Raw genomic sequence first — 23,958 nt, forward strand, 5'->3', positions numbered from 1 at the left:
ATATGCCAATAACTATGTATATATTATACATAGATTATATTATAGACTATTACAATTAGATGGGTTAAATTATTTTAGAAAGTACAAATTATCATGATTTAAAATTACATGTCCTTTTTATTTGATTAGCCACTGCGATTATTGAGGGCCTTTTAGTAGGATTCTTGAAAGTGCAACAAATTGCTAGTTCTAACAATTGAACCATTTGATCTCCAAATTCCTGGTAATTTTGCACCATATTCTTGTCAAAAACATCAATAATAGGCTTTTCTTGAAACATTATTCGAACCCAACTAGGCAAATCAATCCCTTTGTTCTTGTCAATGGCATCTAACGGGGCATTACCAGTCAGTATTTCCAACAACAGGACACCAAAACTGTAAACATCTGATTTTTTAGAAATGTCGTAGGCATATCCCACTTCTGGTGCCTGATAACCCCCGTTGAGGGATAATGTAGGATTTGACATGAAAAGTCTAAATAATCCATGATCTGAGAGACGAGCATCGAAAGAATTGGTGAGTAGAACATTGGATGACCTTATGTTACCATGACAAACGCTAGGGCCTTGAGCATGGAGAAATTCGAGGCCACGAGCGACTCCATAAGCGATTCGAGTTCTCACTTTCCATGTGAGTTGGGATCTCTTAGTCTCTCCATTTACTATGTAACATGTCAATAGTTAATCCAACAATAATGTAAGGTGAAGGAACATTAAGGAACAAGATTGGTTGTCAAGAATGTAGTAAGAAAGATGTAACAATAAAATTGATGCATGTTTTACTAGCTAGTTACTAGTTAGGTAGAAATATTCAAGATTATATTTTATATATAAATAGCAGTATTTGTGAAGAAAAGATACCTTGAACTTAACTCAACTTTAAAATGTTAGCTCATCAACAAAAGATTGTCTAGCAGGATAAGTTAATAACTCATTCTCTTACTCAATATGGGATACTTCACACCACCTGATGCCTAGTCTTGAACATCTAGAGTCTGAATAACATAAAGAGTAGTGGTGGTGGTGGGGGGTGGGGGTAATATTAAGTAAACTAAGAATTAATAAACTTTGAGTTTGATTTCAATACCATGAGAACAAAATGCACGTTGGATTATCTAACTTAATTTCCAGACAAATTTATGAGATAAGAATCGTCCAAAATCATATAAAAAGACAATATTTCATTTCCTTCAACCAATATGAAATAGTTGACAGTACTATACGTTTTCTCATTGATCTTAAAGAGATTCTTAGTGTTTCTTGGTAAAATAAAAGTTGGTTAATCTGTGTAGAATATGGGATTGGATAAAATCCCCTGATCTCGACATTCAAATTATTATCTTAGACCAAAAAAATGAGTTGAACTACAAAACTACTAGTTCTTTCCAAAGAGAATAAAGGGAATTAGATGACTTACAATGCAAAAGGGAAGCCAAGCTACTCATAGGGATATAATCAAATGCAAGAAGCTTCTCATCTTTTGAATAATAATAAGCTCTTAGAGGAAGCAAACTCTCATGATGATTACTCAATTGTGCCAATTCTTGAATTTTTTTCTTGAATTCCTCTTGAACCAAACAACAATCTTTTAACCTCTTAACAAATACAATTTCCCCATTTTCCAATTCTGCCTTGTAGCTACTTCCAAATGTTCCCTTTCCCAATAACATTGCTTCTGATCTCAACAAGTCCACCAAATCATATTTCTCTTTAGTATTCCCCAAAAACACTAGCTTTTGATTCACAAATATTGTTTGGTTTTGTGACATCTTGTGCTCCAAAACACCTAGGACAAGAAAGTCAATATACTTCTAATGTCAAATCACGGTCAATTAGGATAATCAATTCATTGTTGTGTTCAGTATAATTTCATAAGTGGGGTTTAGGGAGGGTAAGATATGCGTGGACCTTATCTTTACCTTTGTGAGGTAGACACGTTTTTTTGTAGACCCTTGACTCAAAAAAAAGTGTAATCAAAACCTGAAAGAAAAATAGGATAATATATAGGAAAATCAGTCCATTACGGTGGCGAAAACAAGAAAAGATGAATAGAAATGTTGAAGGGACGTTAAGACTCAACTAAGGTATGAAAAAACTCCTGGTAACAGGAATATCTGCGAGAACTCTTACCCATATCTTATCATTTCTTTGAAATTATCCTCTCATAACACAATGAAATTATAGCACGACGTGCTGCTTCAATGACTCCATATGAAAGAGGACAACTCTACAAGTCGAAATGTCTCGATAGCTGAAAAAATTTGATAAAAGGTGAGAAACTCTATTGCACAAAGAAGAGAAGATCATCTAGGTGTCAATTATTCTTTGTCTAACTTTTTTTTTTTTTTACATAAAGGTTTTTAGTTGAGGATTAAATTAGAAAATATAAAGTCATGACTTTTTTTTGTTTGTTAAATATTTCAAAAGTCAACTTGAAATGTATTTTATATTAATATAACGACTAATTAATCAGATTATGATAGAAATGACTTGTAAGCCACCTACTTTATGTTAAATACTTATTTATGGTTTTAGTTTAGGGACATTACAAAATAAGTTGACCAGATATTTGGACTATTATTTGTTTTTTTATTAGTAATAAAATAATACATATATCAAAGAAACAGAGTAAGTGGCCAACAAGTGCAACAGACAGCCTTATGGACAATATTTTTTGGCTATGGTTAGGGGTAACAAAATTAATTCATGAAAATGATTTCTGTAATTTATTTAAATTTGGACGGATCTAGTAATTCGATTATTTTAATACATCCAATTCAGTTCATCTACAAATTGAATTGTATATAGCTTAAATTGAGCCATGATTTCCCCCCTAATTTGATTTGTTATACATACCTAATAAAGAAAACACATAGATACTTGAACAAATTATCAAAATGAATGAATTAATTAAAATCTAGGGGAAAAAATGGATGAGTGGATTATATATATACTATTAACAAAAAATGAAATATTTTTAGTTTTGAAATATTGAGTTAATCTAATTCAGTTTCACTAATAACAACTAATTATTAGTGGTTTCTTGAAACTACTTTTTATATTATGCTATAATATATGTTTTTAATAAGACGAACGATATTGTTATAAAAAGGTTTGACTCTGATATATTTGTTAAACAAATGCAGATGATGGATTTATGATTGGGAGAGTTGAAGGGGATGAATGTACAGTTGATATTGGCTATAATATTTGCACTGGTGCTAATGATGATTGTTTAAAGAAGTGCAAACAAGCTTCTTTCTATTTGATTTATAAAGCTTCATGTCAAATATCACCTGATGGTTCTACATTTTGTGAATGTATTTTTAATTGTGTAGATGCTACACATAAAAATAATAATAATTTACTCTAACGGAAGACTAAATAGGGACACGTGGTGTTGTGCCGTAATTTTCCTATCTATAGAAAAATCACTTTTTAAAATGTTCTAAGTATAAAACAATTTGAGAAATACTTAGAAAGAGTCGCCACTTAATTTTTTAAAGAAATTAAGAAAAGCTTATAATTTTCAAAGATTTAAACAGAAAAAAAATCATTTGAAAATACCAAAGAGGGTTCGGGGTTCAATTTACACTTCGAGAAGGGTTTTAAGCATTCGAAGTGTCCGCTAACATGCGGTTGACCTGCGACTTGAGTAAAATATATTTGACTATTTTTAGAAAAATAATGATTTAACATAAAAATAACAACTTACAATATATTCGATTAACTTTGAGAAAATAATCAAATAAATGACGCATTTTATTTCATTTTCATTTTTTAGAGAAAGGGATCCAAAATGATACATTTGACTCGAAATACAAGTGATTAGAATATAAATAAAATAGATTAATCATAATTTATTTAATTCATTGTGAAATAATGATTTAAACCAATTTAATAAATTAAAGCATGAAAATCATTTTAAATTAATTGAAGAATAAAAGTCTTGACTAACCTTTTTTGAGAAAATGACTAAGTAAGTATTATTATTATTATTATTTTTTAATTAATTGACAAGGTTTTGACCAACATTTTTTTAAGTTTATTTGAGAAAAATACTTTAACTTAAAAAACAATTTTAAAATGAGTAAAATGTGATTAAATGAAAAAGCATTAAAGAACATCTCTTTTTAAGTACAAAAGGTTTAACTTACTTGAAGATATAAATTTTTGACCAATATACTTGATTAATAAAAATAGATGAAGACAAAAACATTAAATGTATTAAAATTAAACCAACACAAAAAATAGCTCATCTTTTGGGGAATTTAATTAAGTTATTTAAAGTTAGAGTTAATAAAAATTAATCATACATAATCAAAACAAATAGAAGGACAAAAAAAGTAATGAAATTGGGCCCCTTCTTGGGCCAATTTCGCTACAATTTTTGGGCCCTTTACCCAATCTTGTTTTTGTATACATTAGCTGTATATCAGTGTATATGAGCATATATATCAGCTCTTTTCATGCATCTCCCATTTCCGAACACCTGTATTTTACCTCCGCCCTGTGTTTTTTCGTTTTGGGCTTGTATATCAGTGTATACTTGTGTATACAACACGTATATGACTCATTGTTCGGCTCTTTCCAACCTTGTGCTTCAGCTTTCTTTGCCCGGCTGACCCGGATTATGAAGAAAAATAAATAAATAAATTGAGCCTTTGTGGTTCAACTCGAGGATGCTAGGAAGAGAAGTTCATCATGGACTCGGAAAGGATTCACATGCAACAAAAATAAGCAACTTATAAGCAACAACTCACATTAATTAAACATAGGAAAATAAAGATGCACATCTTTGTGCTACTGCCCAGACTCCAAAAATATCAAAAAGATGACACCAATAAATCTTATTTAACACTTATCAAAACTAGAAACCAATAATTTGGGCATGAAGAAACACTAAACACATTTAAGAACCAAAGATTATTAAGTAGTAACAACTAGCCACCGATATTAACTAAACTTAACTTCTAAATGACAATTCCTAACAAACAATGAAGAAGAGGAAAGGAAGCAGATTGTTAATCACAAACCTTAGGGGGTGACAATTTCATCAATGCCAATAATTACAAGCCTCTTAGGGAGTTAGAGAAAACAACAAGAGATGTCAAAGAGAGGAAAAAATTTTAAAAAAAATCTTAGGGATTATTCTCCAATTAATCTCCAAATAGATGGACACTGTGAATACATTTGAATATCAAACAAAAGTGTTGTATTGGCTATTACCCAAATAACAACCATGAGGCATCTACGGGAGTCCCAATATACACAAAATAAGTATGCTTTACAGATGAGAAATCCACTACTCAAATTAATCCGACATAACAAAGAGCAAGCAATGAATACTGAAGTGATCAATCATAACTACTTAGACATTTTCAAGCATGTGATCAAGCATGTGATCAATCATAACTACTTAGACCATGGTATATCATTTTAACCGAATTAACTCTTCTAAAAGCAGTAGCATCAACAGGCAAACTTGCAACCAAGCCATGAAATTTCATCAAGTCAACCTACCAGACGACCAGAGCATTCAAGGGATGAATTGGAGGCAATGACCGACATAAATTAAAGCCACATATTCTACGAAATCATATTTGCACGAATCGAGATTAACGATATAAACAAACTTGCATTCTTCAGGCAGATTCGCAACTAGAATAACTCTGATTTCCATAACTTAAGAGGCAGGAAAGATTTAGACTATAGCTTTCAAATTGAACTAAAATCAGAAATTTTAAACCAAACGAATGAATAGACAACACTTGATATAAGATGACAAGAGATAAAATAACAGCCTTATACTACTCTCACAACCCGATTTTGAAACCATTTAGACCAGACCTATGGAACCTTAAAAAGAATAAAATAAAATAAAAACACAAACAATTGCTATGATTCTCAAATCAAAAGAAAGTTTCATCACGTTAGAAATGTTAACACGAAAAATAAAAGATAAAGAAGATCATCACAAAAGAAGAAGAGTTTACCTCTTGTCAAGCAGAAACTGAGACAAACGAGCTGAGCGAAAGCTTTTCACCACGAGTTAGGTTCCGATCAGCTTCAGTTAGCCAAAGACGAGAAAGAAAACTCCAAAGATCTAGACTCCAAGTCCTTATAATGTATCTATAACTAATTTTATATGTATTTTCTATATATATATATATATATATATATAAATATAATTGTTGTCTCCGACTCTTGAGCTATTTCTCTTTGATTTTTCCTTCTGTTTCTTGCCGACCTTCTTCCAACTTTTTTTTTTTTCAAATTTTTTCTCCCCCTCCAAACAGTGATCAAAGAGATGATTATATAGCTCGAAAATCCGAGGAAATCGGGTGAATTTTTTCAATTTTAAATTCGGACTCCTCTGCCTCTTTTCAAGATAACAGTGGAATGGATTTGAAAATCCCTTAGAAAGGAGGAAAAGAGATATGAGGGTTTGACATTGGGGATGCCAGGGTATGGGTTTGGATGAGATTTTCAGGTTTGCAGCGCGATTTGCTCGTTGGATTTCGATCTTCACGTGAAGAAGAAGAGCGCGATGGACAGGGGTGGGGTCATCTGGCTTGGGCGTCTGCTGATGATTAATTCCTATCGTGGATGGTCGAAATTGGGTGTCAACACGTGGCATAATTTTATCCGTCAGTTTAATATTTAATAAATGTCAGGTCGGTGGATAAGATTATGACACGTGTATGTCCGTTAGTATAAATGGTATATATGCTCTAGTTTTTGGACGGTAGGAACCAGGGCCGGCTCTTGCATATGAATTTTTAGGCCAATGCCTGAGGCCCCCAAGGCCTCAAATTTCTATTAAAAAAAATCATGTTTAATTTTTTCATGAAAAAAATTAATTCATTATAATAAAAAGTATATATATATATATATTCTTCGCTAACACTCACATTATTTATCATTTTTAACTCCTTCTGTACTCTATTTCTTCAAATCTTTGATAGTTAGAGTAATATTCTGTCAAAAATATGAATCAATAGCCGAAAAGTTTTGAACAAAGTAAATTACAAATATTTTTTTATTTCTTCGTAACTTTTCATATTAAAGTAGGGTATACCAAGTTATCAACTTTTTGAATCAGATTCTATGATTCTAACTCTCATCTTTATTTAAAATTTATCAATTTATTACTTATAGAACTATATTATTGATTCATATAATAATTGTCTCAATAAAATGATGTTTTTCAATGTTGAATTGATAAAGTCTTGCTTAAAAATAATAATTAAAAAAAGTATTTGAAAAAATCATTTATAAAAAAAATATTAAGGAATAATTTACATCTAAAACTTTAGAAAAATAAATAAATACAAATAAGATTTATTTAAATTTTAGGCCTCTAATTAAAATTTCGCTTTAGGCCTCGAATTATGTTAAGCCGCCCCTGGTAGGAACACCAATGTATCAAAAGTATAATTAAGGATATATGCATATTATTTACGATAGTTCGGAGTATAGTTATTTTTTTTTTTCAAAAAGAATTAGACTGTCACACCCCAAATCCGGATGTGATGGCACGTGTCCATTTCCCACCGGACATGTCAGCCAAACCCAACCACAACGATAGAGAAGTAGAAATACGAGAATAAAAGATAATAAATAAGCGGAAGACTTTAATTAAGACTCAACACTACCCAAAATTTGGTTGTCTCATGTACAAACCTCTAAATACAGAATTCGAATAAAAATATACAAGTCTCAGAGTATAGTTCTCGAATGGAACAAAACTGAAAGTAAATATAACTCAAGGGCACGTCTGGAATGAACCGCTACCTCTCGAGTATGTCCCGAAGCTCAATCTGCTAAAGAAAATACTAAGCTGAATCTGAGAGAGAGCTGTCAACCTACACAATTGTGTAGAAGCAAGGGTGAGTACCGAAAACCACAGGTACTCGCAAGTAACTCTAAACAAAACAAAACTAGCAACTACAAACAACTCCTTTCAATCCCAACCGAACCACCGAAACTTCAATCTAGCAGCAAACCAACCAACCTATACTAAACAGATCATATTCAACAGCCAGAACCAACAGTATATCCTCATCAACCTCAGATCAACAAATAAGAGCAAGTAGATCAAATTTCACATAAGAAGGGTAAACCGATACAATCCACACATCACAGACAAAGATAAGGCAAATGCGATGCAAAATGCAATAATGATGTCATGTAGTCGTGATGCATGTCTGTCCTACGATACACATCTGTTGACGTAATCGGTCCGCGCTGAATACTCAAATCAGAACCCATGGGGCCACACATGGACCATGTATCACCGCCGAAACCAAATCCCATCGGCATCCAAATCGCTAGCCGGAGCTAGTCCATCTTATATATCTCTAGCCGAAGCTAGTCTCAACTGTGTCTCATATCCATCCATCCTCATATCAGTGTCTCAGAACTCATGCAACAGATAGTTCACCCATGGGATGAATAATGAATATGCACATGTCATCAATCACAATCATATCACGATCACATCATAGTATTACACATCATCTGTCTCAATCACAACCATATCACGACCACATCATAGTATTACACATCTCCTGTCTCAATCACAACCATATCACGGCCACATCATAGTATTACACATCACCTGTCTCAACATCAATGTCTGTATCAATCATAGCCTACTCAGGCTCTTCTATCCCCTCAATATCAGTTATCACATGACTTATTCAACAAATTCATGTCACATATAACACATTTAGCTCGTTTTATTCCCCATCTTTCATTTGCAACAATTTCAATCAACAAATAAAACTCATCCTCAATCCCCATTACTCCCCAACACAATTAGGAAAGTGGTCATGCGTAGTCTAAGAGTTTTACAAAGTTTGAAAGTCACTTGACTTAAAACGAACTCCAAAAGTTACTTGACTTGAGCCCTTTCCTTTCCGAGTATAATCCGGATCACGATAATTTATTCAAACAATTATTCACAATCACAATTCTAGTCCAATGACACCAAAATCAAGAAATTTAGGGAAAATGGCAAAACGGTCCAAAAGTCTCATACCGGAAAACGATACCCAAATGTGGAAATTTTAATGTAAAATGATCCTTAAAGTATTTGGAAGCTAATGGTGAAAACCAATTTGAAAACGGAGTTGAAATCAATTCACAAACTCAATTTGAAGGAAAATCCATGTCTTGAAGAAGCCTAAAATATTCGAATCTGAAACCCCGACTCGAAAATGAAATATCTCTTGAAAAACATCTTACCCATGCTTAGATAAGTTCAAATATGAAATTTCATCAAAAACGGAGTTAAGATCGACCTTGAAATTCTCAATTTATCAGACTTTAACTTTACCGGGAAAGTCCAAATTGTACGCGGTTAATATGATGAAAATAATCGATGAATCAATAATTTTATGTTAAAATCAGTTTACCCATAACATAAGGATCGTAAATATATCTTTTTCATCAAAAAGGGAGTCCAAATCGATAAAACCCCAATTTTTCCCAAGAGATTTACGGATAGAAAAAAAAACCAGATAAAGAAATTATGAGAAAATGTCGAATTGAAGATTGAATACTAACCCTCATATTAATTCAAGACGAAACCCGTAAGAATCACTCCATTCCGATCTTTAGAACTCCCGATATGCTCAAAATACCAAATGAACACAGTCTGATATTTTTATAACAGTACATGGCTGTTATGCACCAGAAAAACAGCAGTTAATCTTTCACTAAAAAGGCCGTAATTTCCTCATACGATAGTGAAATGACCCGATTCTTTTTTGTAAATGTCTTAAACAATGATACGGACCTGCTCGTTCAATCGGAGCTCAATTTCATGCTCGTTTGCCTAGTCAAATATCATTTCTACTCGGTAAACAATTATTTCTTATTTGCGATAAAAGTCCAATCTCGGCTTAGCGAAAATGCACCAAAATTTGCAGATAAGTCCTATAATTCATGCTGAAAATTTCAGAACCTTCAGAATATTTTTTCGACCTTTAAAACTAATAATGAACCCTTTAGTTGCCACAATTTGCTGAAATAGTGTCAAAGCATCCAAGAAGCTTAAAAGCTCACCCAAAACTCATTTGGCACTTCCCGAACACAAACCAAATATGCTACTAGCTTGAAAATGACATTTCGGACTCAATGAAACGCACTCGGGGCCTCTAAAATTCAACCAAGACTCATTCTAGACTTAGAATCACCCCCTGAATCCAACGGTGCCATCGGAATTCCATTTCGAGCACCGGAACCTCGTTTGTTGACCAAAGTCAACTCTTGATCAAAATTTCACAATTTTTGCAACTTAGGACTTCAAATCTTCGTTTTAACTCCAAATTCGACTCCGTAAATTCTCACAGACCCGTTTCGACATTCTAAAACTACTGGAATCGATGGAAATCCGATTCGAGTCTAGAAACTTCAAATGACTCGAAATAACACTTTTAACCAAACTTTAACTCTTAAAAACTCAACTTTCCAAAAACTCAACTTTTCATCAATTTTCCTTCAAACCAACTTCGAAAATACAACAATTAAGACTCGGGGCAACTATCGAGAGGGGTAAAATGGTCATTTTATGAAAATTTTCAAAAATGACCTTTAGGGTCATTACACAGACGCTTAGCCATAATAAAATAGTAGTTGTTGCTGATGTATACTCAATTTATAACAAGTAGTACGTAATAAATGCATAATTAAAATATACATTGACGGTACATATTAAATACATTGGTTAAAATTGATTTTAAAAAAATAAGATTGAATAAATTATTTATTGTTATGGTTTTTGTTGGGCTGTTGTATAGTGTAAATGTAGATTTTTACGTAAATAGTCGTTAAAATATTAATAGATATTAGATCTAATTAGCCCATAATATTAAAAATATAATTATAAATTTAATGCTATTTTTTAAAAAAATCAAACCTTTCCAGTTAAAATCTTAGATACGCCACTCTTAAATTGTTACCTCTAACTTTTCTTGAAAACCCAAATGGCTTCCTTTCTATAGTTTATATTTTACAATTGAATAATCATATTCATAAATAATTATATCTAATTAACTACATTAAATCTTCTAGTAGTAAAAGAATGTATGTGTTAAGACACAATTGTGATCGATAAAATTCACACACATTTACCAGTCAAGTCCCTATACAAGTGGACTTAATTACAGCTCATGCAAAGAGTACATAGGACAAATTTAATTATATGAAAATGAAATTATAAACGCGTTATTGAAGTATGTGATGATTTCATTTTAAAAAATAAAGCATTTATTCAATTATATATCTCAACACAATTTTCCTCTTACATGTGAGTTTAGTTTTTTTTTTTTTTTTTTTTTTTTTTTATGAGTTAAACATGCGAAAAAATATTTTTATCTTTTCAATGGTTGTGAAATTGAATTCATTTTGCTGTTTTGATACCATATTAATTTTTATTTTAAAGTTTAAACTATTGAGAATATAACATATTTTTATTTACTTAATCACTGACTTGTCAATGTATCTTCATCCATTGACCGCGTGGAATAATAACTTTCCACATTTACTTGATCAAACCAAAGTAACATTAATATCTATCTATATAGAGAACTATGGTGTAATAACTATTATATTCATGTTTCCCAAAAAAGAATTACCCACTTGGCCATAATAAAATAGTAGTTGTTGCTGATGTATACTCAATTTATAACAAGTAGTACATAATAAATGCATAATTAAAATATACATTGACTTTACAAAAGTGTTATGATCGTGATTAATTCTCTCTGTATGAGCTATCAATCTTCTTCGGCTCAACTGGTTCACTCGCCGCCTTAACTTGGGATGCTGATGCCAACTCTTCAACCTTCTTTGGTTCCAAAAGTGAAACTACATTCTTAAGTTTAACAAGTTGTTCTTCAGAAGGAACATCCATCACACCCCAAATTTCCCCACCTTCTTCTTTCAACTCAAATCCAACAAATTCCAATAGCTCAACTCCTCCTACAACATCACCTATAGCCTCCTTTATCTTCGGATTCCCCATCCGTATCTTCCTAAACTTCGCGTTCGTTGGTTCCTTCCCTATATTCTTTAACAACTTTACAACAACCTCCACTGATCCATCTGATGGCTTTCCTGAAACATACACACTAACACATTCTTCCACTCCACTCTTAACTTCTTCATCTTTACTTTCAACTCCCAAATCACTCACTTCAGATGATAAACAGTTATCAATATGACTTGAAACCTCTTCTTCAGAACCAAAAACAGTACAACAAACAGGACATTCAAAAACATTTAATGAATACCCTTTTGGATTCCTCTTACCAGAAGTGACTAATTCACCATATGGATCAAAACCATCCTTTAATTCACTCTTATTAACATGATTAACACATTTATTCTCAATTCTTTGATCAGAATCATTTGGTTTTTGAGCCAAAGATTTAGTATTTTGCTTTGAAGGTAAATTTTGTGATGACAACTTATTAACATGATTTGGGGGTGGCCCTGAAGAAGAAGAAGAACTACCCAATACTCTACCTTGGCCTTTAAACTTACCTGAAGAAGAAAAAGAGACCTTTTTCATGAACCCCTTCATCTTATCCTTCATATCACCCATTTTTCAAGAACACCCTTTTGCTAAAACCTATCAATCTATCAAATCAAATCAAAATCTTGAAAAAAATCAATCTTTATCTGTATGGGGTTTTTTATTTTGTGTTTGTATATATCAAGAAAGTGAAAAAAGGGGAATTCTTTTTCCCTTAGATCTCTTTATAGGGCTGAGAAATCTAAGGAAAAAGCTTAGGTTTTCTTGAAAGTTGAAAATTGGGAAGAAGAAAAACAATGAGAAAGTGGAAAATAAGAATTTTTATTTTTTTTTATTATAAAGAAATCTGATTTTGGATTTTTTTAAAATTAAGGCGTGTTTGGATGGAATGTTCTATAAAACACGGGAATTTTCAGGTGGAATTAGTAAAGGAAGAGGTAAAATCATAAGCAAGTAAGCGAGTGACAAGAAAATCGGATTTTAATCACAAGTCAACAGTAATTCTATTTCTATTTATGTCTCTGCTTTTAAAACTGTCTTTTGTGTTTTTGAACAAATCAATTCTTGGGACAAAAGTTCGGAATCATAGAAGGAAGACGAGACTCTATTTCTTGCCTGATCAGTGAAGAAGGCATCTCAAAGAGGAAAATAGATTGGGGTTAGACAGCATATGTGATTCGGAGGTTGAATTATATACAAATTAAATTATCTTGAGATTATAATTTATGAATTAATTATTTTATTTAAGAAGTGGCATAAAAAAACTAAAAATAAATTTATATTATAATAAAATTCCAAATATAATATTGAAATACGAATACCTCTTTTATCCCATAGATCAAACTATTCCTGAATTCATAAAAGACATCAAGAGTAAAATAACTTTGTAGATATTGAAATTTTGTGAAATTCTACAAGACGTGTTCAATTTACGTTTGGATTCTATAAGTTGTTCAATTCCAATTAGGATTCAATTTCAATTAGCATTCTTGAAGGCTACTCAACCATAAACCCTAGTTCATGTCTATATAAAGGGTAATATGTTCTCTTAAAAGGCATCTCGAAAATTCCATAAAGAGATCGAAATCTCAAAAATTTCACCACAAATTCATGGAATATCCATAAAGAGATCAAGATCTCGAATATCTCAAATATTCCACAAACTCATGGAATATTCATAAAGAGATCAAATCCAAATCATATTAATTCAAGAAATACGTAACTAACGGCCCTCGAATTATGTAGATCAAGTCCAAATCATCTTAGTTTGAGAAATACGCCACTAATGGCCCTCAAATTATGTAGATCAAGTCCAAATCATCTTAGTTTGAGAAATACGCCACTAACTGTCCCCCAAATTATGTAGATCAAGTTCAAATCATCCGAGTTTGAGAAATACGCCACTAACGGTCCTCAAATTATGTAGATCAAGTCCAAATCATCCTAAGTCGAGAAATACACCACAAACGTCCCTCAAATTATGAATAAATATTTTATGAGAGAAGAATCACGGGATCAACAGAATTATGGATAAATTTTGGAATATTTTTTGTGATCGTAATTTAATTATAGTCACTTTAAAATTTGTTGCAAACAAACTTATTTCCACATAATGTCACGTAAGATAGTTCATTCACAATATATATTCCAAATTTTATGTTGTATTTTATTCATAACATTTATTTTAAAACATCATCAAAATATACACTAAAATAGTCCTTTTATATCCATTTCATCAGTCGTAATATCTTTTTCAAACTCTACTAAAATATTATCAAAATTTTAACATTTATAAGTTCACGTAAAAAATGTCACTAACGAGAAATACATAAAGTTAAACATAATAAAATAAGAAACTAAAAAGAATCATTAAATTATTCGTTTGGAAATTTTCCATATGCAGAATTTATAGCTCAAAATATAATTAAAATTAAAATTTCGAGGGATGCACGTCTCCATTTCTTGATTACTTTATTTGTCTTTACTTATAATGTAAGTAATTGACTTTAGACATGTTTAAGCTGATTTTTATCTGATTATATTAAAATAATTTATATACAATAATTATGATATTTTTGATAGATTCTCAATTCAAAAAAGAAAATATTAAAAAACAAGTGTATCAATAATGTAGTACAATAGTAAAAGAAAAAAATCATACTGAAAACCATGAAAATGAGAATAGAAGCAACAATAAATAATACAATAACTACAGAAAACAACATGTAATATTGAAATCGAAGAAATAAAACAATAAATTAGAAGGGAACTAGACAAATACTGAAGTACATACTACCATTCAACCCTAATCTTCGACCTTTATATTTTTCTATTTAAAACATGTCTTCGATAAGCTACAAATGAGTCATCTCTATCGAATTACCGAAAAGCTTTTTATTTTTTATCCTTAAATGTGATAATGTATAACCCAAACAAATACTACATAAAAAATAATCATAATCTTTAATTTTTACAAATAATTTAGCTGATATGCCAATAACTATGTATATATTATACATAGATTATATTATAAACTATTACAATTAGATGGGTTAAATTATTTTAGAAAGTACAAATTATCATGATTTAAAATTACATGTCCTTTTTATTTGATTAGCCACTGCGATTATTGAGGGCCTTTTAGTAGGATTCTTGAAAGTGCAACAAATTGCTAGTTCTAACAATTGAACTATTTGATCTCCAAATTCTTGGTAATTTTGCACCATATTCTTGTCAAAAACATCAATAATAGGCTTTTCTTGAAACATTATTCGAACCCAACTAGGCAAATCAATCCCTTTGTTCTTGTCAATGGCATCTAACGGGGCATTACCAGTCAGTATTTCCAACAACAGGACACCAAAGCTGTAAACATCTGATTTTTTAGAAATGTCGTAGGCATATCCCACTTCTGGTGCCTGATAACCCCCGTTGAGGGATAATGTAGGGTTTGACATGAAAAGTCTAAATAATCCATGATCTGAGAGACGAGCATCAAAAGAATTGGTGAGTAGAACATTGGATGACCTTATGTTACCATGAAAAACGCTAGGACCTTGAGCATGGAGAAATTCGAGGCCACGAGCGACTCCATAAGCGATTCGAGTTCTCACTTTCCATGTGAGTTGGGATCTCTTAGTCTCTCCATTTACTATGTAACATGACAATAGTTAATCCAACAATAATGTAAGGTGAAGGAACATTAAGGAACAAGGTTGGTTGTCAAGAATGTAGTAAGAAAGATGTAACAATAAAATTGATGCATGCTTTACTAGTTACTAGTTATGTAGAAATCTTCTAAGATTATATTTTATATATAAATAACAGTATTTGTGAAGAAAAGATACCTTGAACTTAACTCAACTTTAAAAGGTTAGCTCATCAACAAAAGATTGTCTAGTAGGATAAGTTAATAACTCATTCTCTTACTCAATATGGGATACTTCACACCACCTGACGCCTAGTCTTTAACATCTAGAGTCTGAATAACATAAAGAGAAGTGATGGGGCTGGGGGTGATATTAAGTAAACTAAGAATAAACTTTGAGTTTGATTTCAATATCATGAGAAGAAAATGCACGTTGAATCTAGCTTAATTTTCAGACAGCTTTATGAGATAAGAATCGTCCAAAATCATATAAGCAGACAATATTTCATTCCTTCAACCAATGTGAAATAGTTGACAGTATTATACGTTTTCTCATTGATCTTAAAGAGATTCTTAGTGTTTCTTGGTAAAATAAAAGTTGGTTTATCTGCATAGGACATGGGATTGGATAAAATCCCCTGATCTCGACATTCAAATTATTATCTTAGACCAAAAAAATGAGTTGAAATACAAAACTACTAGTTCTTTCCAAAGAGAATAAAGGGAATTAGATGACTTACTATGCAAAAGGGAAGCCAAGCTACTCATAGGCATATGATCAAATACAAGAAGCTTCTCATCTTTTGAATAATAATAAGCTCTTAGAGGAAGCAAACTCTCATGATGATTACTCAATTTTGCCAATTCTTGAATCTTTTTCTTGAATTCCTCTTGAACCAAACAACAATCTTTTAACCTCTTAACAAATACAGTTTTCCCATTTTCCAATTCTGCCTTGTAGCTACTTCCAAATGTTCCCTTTCCCAATAACATTGCTTCTGATCTCAACAAGTCCACCAAATCATATTTCTCTTTAGAATTCCCCAAAAACACTAGCTTTTGATTCACAAATGTGGTTTGGTTTTGTGCCATCTTGTGCTCTAAAACACCTAGGACAAGAAAGTCAATATACTTCTAATGTCGAATCACGATCAATTAGGACATTCAGTTCATTGTTGTGTTTAGTATAATTTCATAAGTGGAGTTTAGGGAGAGTAGGATGTGTGCAGACCTTATATATCTTTACTTTTGTGAGGTAGAAAGATTGTTTTTTTTAGACTCTTGGCTCAAAAGAAGTGTAATCAAAACAGGACTGAAAGAAATATATAATAACTACAGAATATCAAGATGAACAAAGCAAAGAAGCAACTAGTAATAAATCAACTAGGTTAATATATAGGAAAATCAGTCCATTATGGTGGCGAAAACAAGACAAGATGACTAGGAATGTTGAAGGGACGTTAAGACTCAACTAAGGTATGAAAAAACTCCTGATAACACGAATATCTGCAAGAACTCTTACCCATATCTTATCATTTCTTTGAAATCATATCCTCTCATAACATAATGAATTTATAGCACGACATGCTGCTTCAATAGCTCGATATGAAAGAGGACCAACTTTATAAGTCGGAATCTCTCGATAGCTGAAAAAATTGATAAAAGGTGTGAAACTCTATTGCACAAAGAAGAGAAGATCATCTAGGTGACAATTATTCTTTGTTAACTTTTTTTTTTTGACACAAAGGTTTTTAGTTGAGGATTAAAATAGAAAATATAATGTCTTGACTTTTTTTTGTTTGTTAAATATTTCAAAAGTCAACTTGAGATGTATTTTATATAATGACTAATTAATCAGATTATGATAGAAATGCTTGTAAGCCACCTACTTTATGTTAAATACTTATTTATGGTTTTAGTTTAGGGACATTACAACATAAGTTGACCAGATGTTTGGACTATTATTTGTTTTTTTTTATTAGTAATAAAATAATACATATATCAAAGAAAAAAAATGAAAAAGAGTAAGTGGCCAACAAGTGCAAAGAGAGCCTTATATTTGGACAATATTTTTTGGTTAGGGGTAACAAAATTAATTCATGAAAATGATTTGTGTAATTTATTTAAATTTGGACGGATATAGTAATTTGATTATTTTAACATATCCAATTTAATTCATCTACAAATTGAATTGTATATAGGTTAAATTGATCCATGATTTTTCCCCCTAATTTGATATATTATACATATACCTAATAAAGAAAACACAAATTTTAATAGATGCTTGAACAAATTATTAAAATGAATGAATTAATTAAAATTTAGGGAAAAACTGGATGAGTGGATTATATATATACTATTAACAAAAATACAAAACAAATACTTGCCTCTCTTTGTTTGGAAAAATAATTATGTCAAATAATTTGTGACTTCTTATACTAGTAAATTATTAAATGAGTAATATAAGAAATCATTTTACACTTACATAATTGGTAATATAATTAAGTTAATAATTAATATACCAAAATTTCAACATCTTCTTGTCCAATAACATAGTATATATATTAAGGATCCTAGAATTTTTTTTGTAAATTTAATTGATCAATTTTCAAAATGGCAAAACTCATCAACATACTCTTTTTTGCCATCCTTATAGCTTTTATATCAGGTACATACAATTACTCTTTCCATCCCAAATTATTTGTTATTCTGAGTTTCACAGACTCTTCACTTTCGATGTTCTATTCGAGTCAGATTTTCTAAAATACTGTACTTTTAAAGAATCTGACACACGCATGTTGACATTTTTGAAGAGTCCGAACAAAATAGCTATTAGTTTTCGCTTTTCCGTATTTATAAAGCTTCATGTCAAATATCACCTCATGGTTCTACATTTTGTGAATGTATTTTTAATGGCCAAACACATATACAGACCCTTAAACTTGTTCCTAAATTTCATTTTGGCACTCCAACTCAACTTCGTTTCATTTTAACCCTTCAACTCCAATTTTTATGTTCCATTTTGGCACTTCTAAGTGATATGACAGAGTGTGTGCATCACACTTTCTCTAAGAGAGTGAAAGACATAAAAGTATTTTTTAAAAAAATAATAAAAAATCACCCTTCAACTCTATTTCTTTTATGTACCATTTAACACAAAATACTAATTTATGATTTCTTTATTTCTATATATATGTTATTCAACTGCAATTTTGCATTTTAAAAATCGGCGTTCATCCGTTAGTTATTGTAAAAAATTAAAATTGATGGATGATCATTGATTTTTTTTATAAAAAGAAAAAGTAACAATTTCATTTTAAGAGTTTTCCTATATTTTTACGTGAAAAATAACCGACGAAAGTGCGTCAATTTTCTTTCTTAAGAAAATCAACGACAACCTAACGAAGTCTATTGAGTTTCAATATTTTTTGTAGTGTTATTAATTAATTAGCAATGAACATGAGTTTGTTTTTTACTCGTATTTAGTTGAATGAAAAATTAGAAAGTTGATATTTGAGTTAGTCCAAATAGACTAGATATGAAGAAAAAAAAATATGTGGTGTTATTTAATTTAATTAATTGTTTAAAAAAGAAAACCAACACACTTTTGACAATTATTTTTTCACACAATAATGTACAGAAACTCTAAAAAAAATATTATTTTTTTAAAAAATGATGTTCATCCATTATTTTTTCACACAATAATGGCATGTGAAGTACACACATCTCACTTTGTTGATTCTTTGGAAAGAAGTGCCAAAATGGAACATAAAAATTGGAGTTGAAGAGTTAAAATGGAACAAGGTTGAGTTGGAGTGCCAAAATGAAATTTAGAGACAAGTTTGAGGGTCTGCATATGTGTTTGACCATTTTTAATTGTGTAGATGCTACACATAAAAATAATAATAATTCAATCTAACGGAAGACTAAATAGGGACACATCGCAATCTTATCTGTCAGTTCAATATTTAATAAATGTCGAGTCGGTGGATAAGATTATGACACGTGTATGTCCGTTAGTATAAATGGTATATCTGTTCTAGTTTTTGGACGGCAGGAACACCATACCAATATCCCAATAGTATGATGGAGGGTATCTGCATACATTTACGATAGTTCGGAGGATATATTTGTCATTTTTCCCAAAAAAGAATTACCCACTTGGCCATAATAAAATAGTAGTTGTTGCTGATGTATACTCAATTTATAACAAGTAGTACATAATAAATGCATAATTAAAATATACATTGACTTTACAAATTAAATATATTGGTTAAAATTGATTCTAAAAAAATAAGATTTAATAAATTATTTATTGTTATGGTTTTTGTTGGGCTGTTGTATAGTGTAAATGTAGATTTTTACGTGAATAGTCGTTAAAATATTACTCCATAGATATTAGATCTAATTAGCCTATAATTTTAAAAATATAATTATAAATTTAATGCTAAGAATTTTAAAAATCAAACCTTTCAAGTAAAAACGCCACTCTTAATAGTTCCCTCTAACTATTCTTGAAAACCCAAATGGCTTCCTTTCTATACTTTATATTTTAGAATTGAATAATCATATTCATAAATAATTATAACTGATTAAATACATTAAATCTTCTATTAGTAAAATAATGTGTGTGTTATATCTAATTAAAACTTGTGATCGATGAATTAATTAAAATTTAGGGAATAAATGGATGAGTGGATTATATATATACTATTAACAAAAATACAAAACAAATACTTGCCTCTCTTTGTTTGGAAAAATAATTATGTCAAATAATTTGTGACTTCTTATACTAGTAAATTATTAAATGAGTAATATAAGAAATCATTTTACATTTACATAATTGGTAATATAATTAAGTTAATAATTAATATACCAAAATTTCAACATCTTCTTGTCCAATAACATAGTATATATATTAAGGATCCTAGAATTTTTAAAAAAAATTTAATTGATCAATTTTCAAAATGGCAAAACTCATCAACATACTCTTTTTTGATCCTTATAGCTTTTATATCAGGTACATACAATTACTCTTTCCATCCCAAATTATCTATTATTCTGAGTTGCACAGCCTCTTCACTTTCGATGTCCTATTCGAGTCAAATTTTCTAAAAATACTCTATTTTTAAAGAATCTGACACACACATGTTGACATTTTTGAAGAGTCCAAACAAAATAGCTATTAGTTTTCGCTTTTTTGTATTTAAATTATGTAAATATTGATTAATATTTTAATTAATTTTTTTTCCCCCATATATTGATATAAGAAGTGTTGTGAAATATTTTTAGTTTTGAAATATTGAGTTAATCTAATTCACTTTCACTAATAACAACTAATTATTAGTGGTTTCTTGAAACTATTTTTTATATTATGCTATAATAATATATGTTTTTTATAAGATGAACGATACTGTTATAAAAAGGTTTGACTGTGATATATTTGTTAAACAAATGCAGATGAGGGATTTATGATTGGGAGAGTTGATTGGCTTTAATATTTGCACTGGTGCTAATGATGATTGTTTAAAAAAATGCAAACAAGCTTCTTTTTATCTGATTTATAAAGCTTCTTGTCAAATATCACCTAATGGTTCTACATTTTGTGAATGTATTTTTAATTGTGTAGATGTTACGCATGAAAATAATAATTATTCACTTTAACAAAAGATTAAATAGGGACACGTGATGCAATTTTATCCGTTAGTCCAATATTTAATAAATGTCAGGTCGGTGGATAAGATTACAACACTTGTATGTCCGTTAGTATAAATAGTATATATGTTCTAGTTTTTGAATGGCAGGGGCACCATACCAATGTCCCAATAGTATTATGGAGGGTATATATCTGCATACATTTACGATAGTTCGGAGGGTATATTTGTCATTTTTCCCAAAAAAGAATTACCCACTTGGCCATAATAAAATAGTAGTTGTTGCTGATGTATACTCAATTTATAACAAGTAGTACATAATAAATGCATAATTAAAATATACATTGACTTTACATATTAAATACATTGGTTAAAATTGATTTTTAAAAAATAAGATTTAATAAATTATTTATTGTTATGGTTTTTGTTGGGCTGTTGTATAGTGTAAATGTAGATTTTTACGTGAATAGTCGTTAAAATATTACTCCATAGATATAAGATCTAATTAGCCTGTAATTTTAAAAATATAATTATAAATTTAATGCTAAGAATTTTAAAAATCAAACCTTTCAAGTAAAAACGCCACTCTTAATAATTCCCTCTAATTAACTATTCTTGAAAACCCAAATGGCTTCCTTTCTATACTTTATATTTTAGAATTGAATAATCATATTCATAAATAATTATAACTGATTAAATACATTAAGTCTTCTATTAGTAAAATAATGTGTGTGTTATATCTAATTAAAACTACGACACAATTGTGATCGATGAAATTCACACACATTTACCAGTCAAGCCCCTATACAAGTGGACCTAATTACAGCTCATGCAAAGAGTACATAGGACAAATGTAATTATATGGAAACGAAATTATAATCGAAGTATGTGATGATTTTATTTTAAAAAATAAAATATTTATTCAATTATATATCTCAATACAATTTGTCTCTTACGTGTGAGTATAGTTTTTTTTTATGAGTTAAACATGCGAAAAAATATTTTTATCTTTTGCATGGTTGGGAAATTGAATTCATTTGCCTGTTTTGATACCATATTGATATATACACCCATTTTATTTTAAAGTCTAAACTATTAAGAATATAACATATTTTTATTTACTTAATCGCTGACTCGTCATTAATGTCTCTTCATCCATGGACCGCGTGGAATAATAATTTTCAACGTTTACTTGATCAACCAAAATACCATTAATATCTATCTAGGTTTTGTGGTCCTCATTTTGGAGTTTTTATTAATTGATATATTAGGTCATTCAATTTTTACAAAGAATAGAAACAAGTTTTGCTACAAAAAAGTTTGATTGTTGAAACTCATAATATGGAGGCAAGATTTTTATACTTTACCGTTCATTCTGCTAGTAACCTCATAGATGTTCGAAAACTTGGAGAAATGAAAGTTTATGCAAAGGTTTCAATAGCAGGAAAGAGTAAGTGTACAGAACCGGATGTTGTGAACAACATAAATCCTGAGTGGAACAAGACGTTAGAATTCATCGTGCCAGAGATGAATATCATACAAGCACAAGGTAAAATTTCTGTTAAAATCGAGTTGATTTGTAAGAGGAGTTTGTCACGCGATAAATATGTTGGTGAAGTAAATCTTAGTCTAGATTCTCAATGTCCAAAATCATGTAATACTTGTTTAGTGGTTATGAATGGTTCAAGTTTTGGGACTTTGATGTATTCAAGTGTTTTAGGTGAAAAACACATAGTTGTGGACTCATCACCATCAAAGGATTACACTAACAAAATTGGTATAGCTCAAATTGGAGCAACAATAGTAGGTGCAGTGGCTGCAGTGGGTGCAGCATTAGCAGGCAACTAGATTTACTTACACGATAAAGGAAAGATTAAAGACGAGTTGATGGAAAATGTCCCACATGAACTATATTTGAACTATCTAGGTGGAGGATATGGATTCATGTGAATCAATGCTCTTGATTTCATAAATCATGTATTATAGTAATTAGTGTTTGTAATTGTTCAAAGTTGGAATTAAATTTATATGTGTGTGTAAATCTAAAAGAGAACTATGGTGCAATAACTATTAGATTTATGTTTACAAGTAAAATTGGGAGTTTAAATTCTACATATGTCTTGTTTTGTTTTTCTCTCTATTTACTATTAAGCTTGGTTTCAAATCTCAAGTCTTTCTTGTTATTTTTTTCCCTTTCTTTTCCTAGTATTGAGTCCTCTTTCATGTGGATAAGCAGGTCCAGTGTCATCTCTTACGTTCTAATTAAGTATTTGTCCCTTCTCATGTGGATTAGCAAGTCTGATGTCCTCTCTTGCGTTCTAGTTAAGTATTTGGGTCCTTTCTCATGTGGATGAGCATGTCTGGTTTCTTTCTTCCTTTCTAATTAAGTATTTGAGTATCTTCTCATGTGGATGGGTAGGTCTGGTGTCCCATCTTGAGTTCTAATTAAGTATTTGAGTATCTTCTCATGTGAATGAGCACGTATGACGTCCCCTCTTGCATTCTAATTAAGTATTTGCTTCTCTTCATATGTGGATGAGTAGGTCTGGGTCTCCTCTTGTATCTAATTAAGTATCTTTTTTTCTTTATTTTTTTATTTGGTTTATTC

At 30.5% G+C, this 23,958-nt stretch overlaps 2 protein-coding genes across 2 annotated transcripts in view; both read right to left on the minus strand.

The window, feature by feature from the left end:
- Window positions 1-12,841, minus strand: part of LOC125853552 (plant UBX domain-containing protein 2) — a 22,940-nt gene extending 10,099 nt beyond the window's left edge. The window contains exon 1 of the mRNA XM_049533268.1: window positions 11,856-12,841. Coding sequence (XP_049389225.1) covers window positions 11,856-12,617 — 762 coding nt within the window. The 5' untranslated portion in view covers window positions 12,618-12,841. The remainder of the gene's footprint in view (window positions 1-11,855) is intronic.
- Window positions 12,842-14,703: 1,862 nt separating this feature from the next.
- Window positions 14,704-16,788, minus strand: LOC125860329 (probable inactive receptor kinase At1g48480). The gene is made up of 3 exons (XM_049540266.1): window positions 16,437-16,788; window positions 15,145-15,699; window positions 14,704-14,708 (listed from the first exon to the last, which is right to left on the minus strand). The coding sequence occupies exons 1-3, from the start codon at window positions 16,786-16,788 to the stop codon at window positions 14,704-14,706; spliced, it is 912 nt and encodes a 303-aa protein (XP_049396223.1).
- Between the last annotated feature and the right edge of the window lie 7,170 nt (window positions 16,789-23,958).

The sequence above is a fragment of the Solanum stenotomum genome, chromosome 1, assembly GCF_019186545.1.
Source record: "Solanum stenotomum isolate F172 chromosome 1, ASM1918654v1, whole genome shotgun sequence".
In the NCBI taxonomy this organism is placed as follows: domain Eukaryota; kingdom Viridiplantae; phylum Streptophyta; class Magnoliopsida; order Solanales; family Solanaceae; genus Solanum; species Solanum stenotomum.